Source organism: Phascolarctos cinereus, unplaced genomic scaffold (genome assembly GCF_003287225.1).
Source record: "Phascolarctos cinereus isolate Bilbo 61053 unplaced genomic scaffold, phaCin_HiC Scaffold_4;HRSCAF=312, whole genome shotgun sequence".
In the NCBI taxonomy this organism is placed as follows: Eukaryota; Metazoa; Chordata; class Mammalia; order Diprotodontia; family Phascolarctidae; genus Phascolarctos; species Phascolarctos cinereus.
In genome coordinates this window covers 676372652-676380731 of record NW_027555847.1, presented here as the reverse complement: position 1 = coordinate 676380731, position 8080 = coordinate 676372652, and the positions used below count along the sequence as shown (strand labels likewise).

The 8080-nt window shown below is 50.1% G+C and overlaps 1 protein-coding gene across 2 annotated transcripts in view; it reads right to left on the bottom strand.

The window, feature by feature from the left end:
• Positions 1-690: 690 nt before the first annotated feature.
• Positions 691-8080, bottom strand: part of ABHD17A (abhydrolase domain containing 17A, depalmitoylase) — a 31959-nt gene continuing 24569 nt past the window's right edge. Inside the window, exons 4-5 of one of the 2 annotated variants that reach the window (XM_021008977.2) lie at positions 2818-2997; positions 691-1621 (exon numbers count right to left, since the gene is read on the bottom strand). In XM_021008977.2, coding sequence (XP_020864636.1) covers positions 1396-1621; positions 2818-2997 — 406 coding nt within the window. In that variant the 3' untranslated portion in view covers positions 691-1395. The remainder of the gene's footprint in view (positions 1622-2817; positions 2998-8080) is intronic. The other variant, XM_021008978.2, reaches the window with a different exon arrangement.

Genomic DNA, 8080 nt, shown 5'->3' with positions numbered 1-8080 from the left:
ACACGTGTCTGACAGCCACTGACTAACATGACCTTGACGTCACTAAACATCTTTTGTAGTTCTTGCACTTCCTCGTTCACAATATGGTTATGTGGAAAGTGGATTGTAGACCCAAAAGCACCACGGAAATGCAGCAATAACTTATCCCTCTAATTCTGCAGAGAGGGAACCTGAGGACCAGACATGGGGTCTTTTCTGAGGTCACAAAGGTAGGGGACCCAGGGCAAGAGCTTTGGTCAGCCCAAGCAGAGACTAGGCCAGCCTCTGACCCACATCTTCTCAGGATTCTCCTTGTATTATGTACCCATGAGGATTCCTTCCTTAGAGCTGCTGTACTCCTTGGACCAAGTGCCCCCAGGGGATATGATGTTCACCTCCAGAAAGCATGGCCCAGAGTGGCCAAGGAAATTCCTTTGTCCCCCCTGAGGTATTCTGATCCTATCCATGAGCTACCATCTTTTGGATGGCCAGTCAAAATAGGCCAGGGAAAGGAGGAGAAAAGGTATAAAGAACATAAGGCAATTTCTCCTACACTTGAGTTCTAGATCAAGTTCTTCCAAAGCTCTTTGCCTCAGTTTCCTTATCTGTTAAATGGCAATAATACCTGCTGTTGTGTTGACCCAGTAGTGATCACTTTGAAAAATTACCTATAAGAAAAAAGTTCAACAGAAAGAAATGTAAAGGGGGGGGGACTGTAAAATTTTAAATCTTTAATTTGTTTTGCTTCCAAAATGAATGCAGATATATTTCTGTCTATCTGTATATCTGTACATATTGGGGACAGTTGGGAAGGGAGTTTGGGTGTCTGAAATCATGAAGGGCCCTGCTGGGAGGGAACCACATTGGGGCTTGGAGTGTGGTAGGAATACCCCTCCCTGATTGGCAGAGAGAGCTGTGGGGGGAGGGAGGGCAGGTGTTTCTCATGCAGTCACTGCCTTCCCAGGAATTTGGGATTTGGGGGAAGGGAGGTGGGGAAGAATGAGGTCCACTGAGGTCCTCCCCTACCACACTTGGCAGATGGATTATTGCTATTGTCCTGGTAGAGGGAAGGGAAGCAGGAGAGGAGGGGTTTGGACTGCCCAGCCCCTCCCAGGTGGTGGGGGCGCCCCAGTATTAGCAGCGGTTTGGGGTCATCACTGCGGACTTTGTGGGGAGAAAGATGGGGGTCATTCTGTCCCTCCCCTCTCCTGGAAGGGGAGTGGATGTCAGAAGAGGCCATGGGCACCAGATCGGGAGGCAAGCCCCGGGGTGGGCAGTCCTCCCCACTTCCCAGTCCTCCAGCGGGCTGACCCTGTTGAGTTCTCCCTCCTCAGCAGTGCTCCCAAGCTCCCAGGAGCTTCCCTGGGCCTGTCAGCTGTCGATGCCCGTGTTGCCTCGAGGGGCTCACTGGGGGCATCAGTTGCGCTGGTTTGTCAGCTCCTGTGAGATGAACTTTCGAAGACGCTCCAAGTATTGGCTATAGAGCTCGATGTCATTGTGCCCAGCACCCTCCACCCAAAGTGGCTCCACCGCTTTCGGGCAGCGCTCATACAGTGCTAGTCCATGGGAGAAGTCAATCACCTCATCCTCAGTACCGTGGATTATCAGCACAGGCGATGTGATCTTGGAGACCTTCTCAATGCTGTGGGGAGGGGGATAGATGGGTCAGGCTTGGTTTGGGGGTACCTCCAGGAACCCAAAATACAGACCATCCCCCCACCCCATTCTGTACCTAGATTTGGACGCTAGAACTCCCCCACTGTGGACTGTGGGGACGTTCAATCCCCAGTTTTATTGGCTAGGTCTCCCTTCTTATCACTCCACCCCCACTCCCACCCCCCCAAATTGTCTTTTCCCCCTACGGTGGCAGAAATGATAAGATAATTGAAATGTGCTGGTGTTAAGACGGTTCTAGAGCCCTCAGATGTCAACAAGTTCGATGCTGGGTTTGTAGGTAAGGAAAGATGAAGCCCAGGTCCTCTGACCCCAAGTCCACCATGCTTCCCACTGGCTTCCACTGGCTCACCTCATTTGCCCTGCCCCATACCCTGCATACGGGGAAATAATGGGGAAAAGTGCTGGGTTTGAGGCCAGCTGAGCCATGGGGTTGAATACTAGCTTAGCTACTTACTGGAGCCGTGTGACCCTGGGCAATTCATTTCTCTTAGATCTCAAGTTTCCTTATCTATAAAATGGGGATTTTACTTGCATTGCCTACTGCACACTTGAGTATGTTAATGTGCTATAGAGCCATGTGCTGCTATTATGACACTACGGCCCACCAAGGCTGTCTAGCTCAGGGTCATGCAGCTACTAAGATGCAAAACTGGGACCCAAACCTAAAGCCAGGACTCAAATATGCTAGGCGTTTCATGAGTTAATTTTTTTTTGGGGGGGGGCACTCTGCTCTGGCCACTAGGTAAAAATACCACCACCACCCCACCCTTCCAAAGAGAGCTCCAGGTTAAGAATCAGACTGACATATGGAGACCCTCAGCTGGAATCGGACTGGGCCGGGGCTTGGTGCAACTATGACGTGGGGGGGCGGGGGGAATTATCTCCAGATGTCTCAGGGCATCTAAGGATGACGGGATGCCAGCAGGGCCTCCATCTGCTTTTTTAGGGCTATGGAGATTCCCCTGATGCCAACCTGGCCAACGTCCTTTGTACTACTCACATTGCTATAGCACTTTAAGGTTCACAAAGCATCTTCCTGAGGTGCTGGAGCTGGGATTTGAACCCAGGGCCCTCCAAACCCTAATGTTGGCCTCTCTGGGGAAGAAGCAGGTCCCACCCCACCTGGCCCCAAGATGCCCTCTGTTGGGGGAATTCCCTCACTTGGGAAAGGCATCAAAGCAATAGGTCTTCTTGGTATCGGGGAAGGCAACCCTCATGCCTGACGTGAGGGGGGAATGCAGCACCACAGCAGCACACTCGTAGCGCGAGGCCAGGTCCACGGTGGGCACTGTTCCGATGCTCTGCCCATACAAGATGATGTTCTCTGGGCTGATGCCATACCTGGTGGAGAGGGGTGGCCGAGTCATTTGTTGGGCCCAGATCTGCCCTCCCCCAAATATAACAGAAGCATTGATCGAGAGCTGGAAGGAACCTCAGAAGTCATTGAGTCAACCCCACCCAGTGTCCAGATGAGGCTCAGAAAGGGAGGTCACCCAGGCCGTAAGCAGCAGAATGGGCTCCCCACAAGGCCCTCTGGACTCCAAATCCAGCACTCCCTCCACTACACCAGTCTCTCTACTGGCTTCTCCCTGCTTTAAAGACCTGGGCTCTCTTTGGTGTGGGTCCACCAGTCCATCACCAATGCAGATCAGAACTCCTCTGGGATTAGCATAGGGTTGTTGAGGTTGCTGTAGCTATTCTGGTAATAAGCCCCAACAATACATGGGTATACGTGTAAGTGTGTGCACATACACACACACACACACACACACACACACACACACACACACGCGCGTGCGCGTGCGTGCACTCTCTGCATGGCCAGCTAGGCCTGTGCTTGAAGCTTTCCAGCTTAGCAGGATTTACCAGAGTGGGAATCACCCTGAGAGCCCAGGGTTACCTCCATACTAGGAGGAGGCATCAGAAGAGGATTCTGGTAGAAGGATGATAAGAACAACAATACCCCTTTTATTTGTACAGCTTTTTAAATCTCACATAATACTTTATACCCATTTGAGGGTATGCAGAGCCACACAACTACCCTGTGATAACAAGTGTGGGTGACCTCATTTTATATGTGAGGAAATGAAGGTTTGGAGAGGCTAAGTGACTTGCCATGGTCACACAGGGAGCCAGCAAGGATTTGAACCCAAGTACCAACTCCCAGCGCTCCTCCTGTAACGTCATGATGCCTGGTGCATCCTTCCAAAGGACCAGGGGAGCTGACCCGCTTAAGTCCACAGCTAGCTTCACAGCGGCCAGAAATTCCAGCTCTTCAGACTGTTAAGACTACTTTTTATTTCTATTAATAATGATGATGATAACAACTTCTTCATATTTTATGCTGCTTAAGGTTTACAAATAAACCTTTCCTTACAACCCTATTATTATCACCATTTTACAGATGAGAAAACCAAGGCTCAGGGAGGTATCCTGATGTGCCTAGTACCATGACCATGAAGTATTAAAGCTGCCTTTCATTCCTTCCTGCCCTGCAAAGGAACAGTGGGCTAGGCAAAGGGGAGATGGGGAATGCTACATCCAAATCCTCGTTTGGAGGGCAGCGCCTCCTCTTTTCCTGTACACATCTTTCAAGGCCAGCTCAGATCCTGTTTCTCTGGGACGCTTTCCCTGACCACTTCAGCCCCCAAAGATCACGCCTTGAGCTACAGCCCTTTTGTTCGGCCAGTCGTATGTGTTGCCTCAAATGGTTAGTTGTTCATGCACGTGTTTGGGCAGAAATTTTAGGGAAGGAAATTTCACCTCAACATAAAGAACTTCCCCAACAAACAGAAAAGTCAAAAATGGAAGTGGCTTCCTCGTGAGCTCATCATTTCCCCATCAATGGCAGTGGTTAAGTGCAGGTTACACAGCTTGTATGTTGGAAAGATTAGGCAAAATCACCCCCGAGACAGCTTCCAACTTCAGTTTTCTATAATTAGGTATAATTATTAGACTGGGAGCTTCTCCAAAGCAGGGCCATGTCTTATTTGTAGGACAAAGGATGTGAGAAGTAAATGCTTGAGGACTGCCTGCCTGCCTGATGAGCTCTTTTGTGAAAGGAACGAGTCCTCTCTCAGGATCACCAGTAGGCGGCGATATTGTCATCCCCAGCTGGGGTGGAGAACATGGTTTCACTGTAACCTAGCCTGTCTTCCAAGGATCTCAAAGCCCTTGAGGAAGATTGGGAAAACCCTCGGGATTAGGCAGCTGGGGTAGTAGAAATAAATTTCTGTGCCCACTGAATAAATGGAGTGGGTAGTCTGCTGTCTTTAATAGTCACATAGTACACTGGAAAGAGCCAAATTGTAGTCATGGGACTGGGGTTCAATCCTTGGCTCTGCCACTGACTCTGTGACCTTGGTAAGTTCTTTTCCCTATGTAGGTATTGGTTTTCTCAACAGCAAAATGAGGCTAACACCACTTACTCTGTCAGCCTTGAAGGAATGCCCCAGGGACCCAATTCAGTAATGAACATGGCGACACTTTGTAACAATCAGAATGTGAAGGGTGATCATTACACGGAGGACAGTAGAGATATAATGGGGAAAAAAACGTGGCCCTTGTAGATGGGCATTCAAGGCCCAGGTCCCCCAATTACTAGCTGTGTGCTGCAGGCAGGGTACTCCACCTCTCGGGGCCTTGCTTACCTCCTTCATGAAATGGAGACGATAAAACCTGGGCTGCCTACCTCCAGTCATCTGTTGTAAGGGAAGTGCTTTGTAATAAAGTGCTATAACAGCCATGCGCATTTATGGTCACAATCAGCTCTAGGACCTGTGCTGTTGCTTAAGCTTCTATTCAGGTCTCTCAAGACTCTGAGGAGGCCTGCCAGAGATGAAGGAATTGAGCCTCTCCCAGGACCTCTCTCTCTGATTCCCCAAAGAGAAAGGTTTGAGGCTGAGTGAAAGGAAAGGAAGAGGCGTGAAGGGAGAAGATGAAAGATCCATTTAGAGGATGAAGCGCCCAGGCTAGGACCACCTGCTGCCCACCATGGATGGAGTGCCCAGGCCACCTCTATCTGGCTACTGAGTCAGCTCCCAGCTGGGGGTGTGGCCTAGGCTCTGGCACCACTCTCACAGCCCTTCATATACACCCCCATAACTACAACAGCCTTAGGGGGAACTTCTGCTGACGGTGGTGGTGGTGAGCTGGTGCCTAGGAACAGTGCCCAGCAGGTTTCCTTGGCAACGGTGGACTTGCCAGCCTCCCCCACCCTAGTCCACCCTCAGGCTCCAATTGCCAGCTGCTGCTTCCCACCCTCTGCCCCCTTGGGTCCTGGGAGCTAGTGGAACCGGTTGGGGCAGGGGGTACTTCCAGCCTTCAAGTTGGGTGCTCAGGAAGGGCAGGGCACTGGGTATGCTCCTGCTGGGGGCTGGGCCCAGGTAGGGGAGACTGGAAGGGGGAGGGTCAGAGAGAGGAAGCGATTTGGAATCCTTAAAGGCGCTCATGGGAAAAGCAGGAACCTGACTAGCTCTATTTTTTCCACTCCCCTCCCCACCCCACCCTGCCCTCAGGCCGGGAGATTCAGTCTGTGAACTGGACACTGGTAACTGAGAGTAAGGAGGAATCCAAACTGACAGCCAGAAAATGAGATCCAGAGTAACCTGCCAAGGTCTCACAGCTAGTAAACAGCACAGCGGGGTCTGTACCCAGACCTCCAAAACTCAACTGCAGCAGTCTTTCTACCATGCTGCCTCTCTCAGCAGCTATGCTGAGGTAGGTAAAGCCTGCACAGGGGAGCCAGTACAATGGGTTTAAAGGCAGAGGTCCTGGGTTCAAATCCTAGTTCTCCTTTTTACAACCTGGGTGACCCTGTAAAATGAAGGGGCTGAACCAGATGGCCTTCTAGACTCCTTCTAACTCCAAATCCAGGTTCACCTACAGCAGAGGTTCCCAACTTGTTTGGCCTACTGCCCCCTTTAAAAAAAAATTAGTTAGCAGGCTCCCCCCACCAAAAAAAATCTTTCTTTAACCCTTTAATGGTACTTTTGAAATTTGCATCATTTCAAAAAAATACTTACCCCCCTGGATTGTTCCAGCACCCCTCAGGGGGCGGTATCACCAACTTGGGAACCTAGACCCTAGACTCTGAACAGACAACCCGGGAGTCACTCCCAGCAGAGGGAGTGGTGAGACTCTGATCTTTTGCAGTGGCCTCTTCACAGGGGGGTCAGCTGATTTTCCCCCCTCTACTAGCCCTGATTATGCACCTGGAAGCTGGCTTTACCTGCAAAGATTTCATTAAACATTGAAGGTGTGAACTAGAAGGGAAGACCTGGGTTCAAATCCTAGCCTTACTGATTACATATGGAATTTAGGGCAAGTTACTTCTCTAGGGGCCTCAGTTTCTTGCTTTGAAAAAAAAATGAAGGAGCTGGACTCTCTCCATATATATATATATATATATATATATATATATATATATATATATGCATACATATGTATCCTTATAATACTAATAAAAATAACGAGATTGACCATTGACTAATATATTGATTTTTGAGGTTTGCAAAGTGTATGACATCACCTGAGCCCCACAACAACCTGTGAGGTAGGAACCTCAGGTACTATTATCCATTATGCCCATTTTATTAGTGCGGAAACTGAGGCTCAGCAAGGCAAAATGATTTGCCCATGGTCATTTGGTCGGTTGGTCAGTCACATGGTGAGAGATAAGATTTGAACTCAGGCCTTCTTGATACCAGGACTTCTACTACTACTACTATACCGTACTGCCAGCTCTAAAGCTCAAAGTACACTGACTCTACCAAGTCTGTGCTCAGGCTAACCGAATTCCTAGCCTCAGGAAAAAAGAATCCTTGCCCTAAGGGGGCCCATCCTCGAGCTGGAGGTTGGAAAGGATGCCAGTGGCCATCTGGGCCCTCCTACACCCAAGGCAGCACCTTTCTACACAGTCCTCCCAAGTGGGACCCTCCCTCAGTCAGCCCATTCCAGTGGGTGGGTGGGTGGGGGTGACAGCTCTTCAAGCTGGCCTCTTTTCAGCTTCTAAGCTGTTGCCTTCCTCCTCCAGCAAACAGCCATCCAAATCCTCGAAGGCAGCTATGTCACCCCGTGTGAGTCTAAACACCCCTGTTCTTTCGACAGATCTGCAGTCAAGGCCTTCCTGTGGAGTACTGATCCTCTTCCTCAAAGGTGGCGCCCAGAAGTGAACCCAGCACTGCAGGACGTGGTTTGACCAGGAGCCAAGCACAAGGGGACCCTGAGCTCCCGGCACCCAGACCCCACGTCTCTCCTAAAGTAGTCCAAGACTACATTCACGCTGCCGGCTGCTCATGGTAAGCTCAGAGTCCCCTAAAATCTGTGCTCTATCTTCAGATGAACTGCAGCCTAGCCAAGCCCCTCCTTCATCCTATACAATAAAAAGGTGACTTTTTGAACCCGAGTAAAAGGCTTTCTGTTA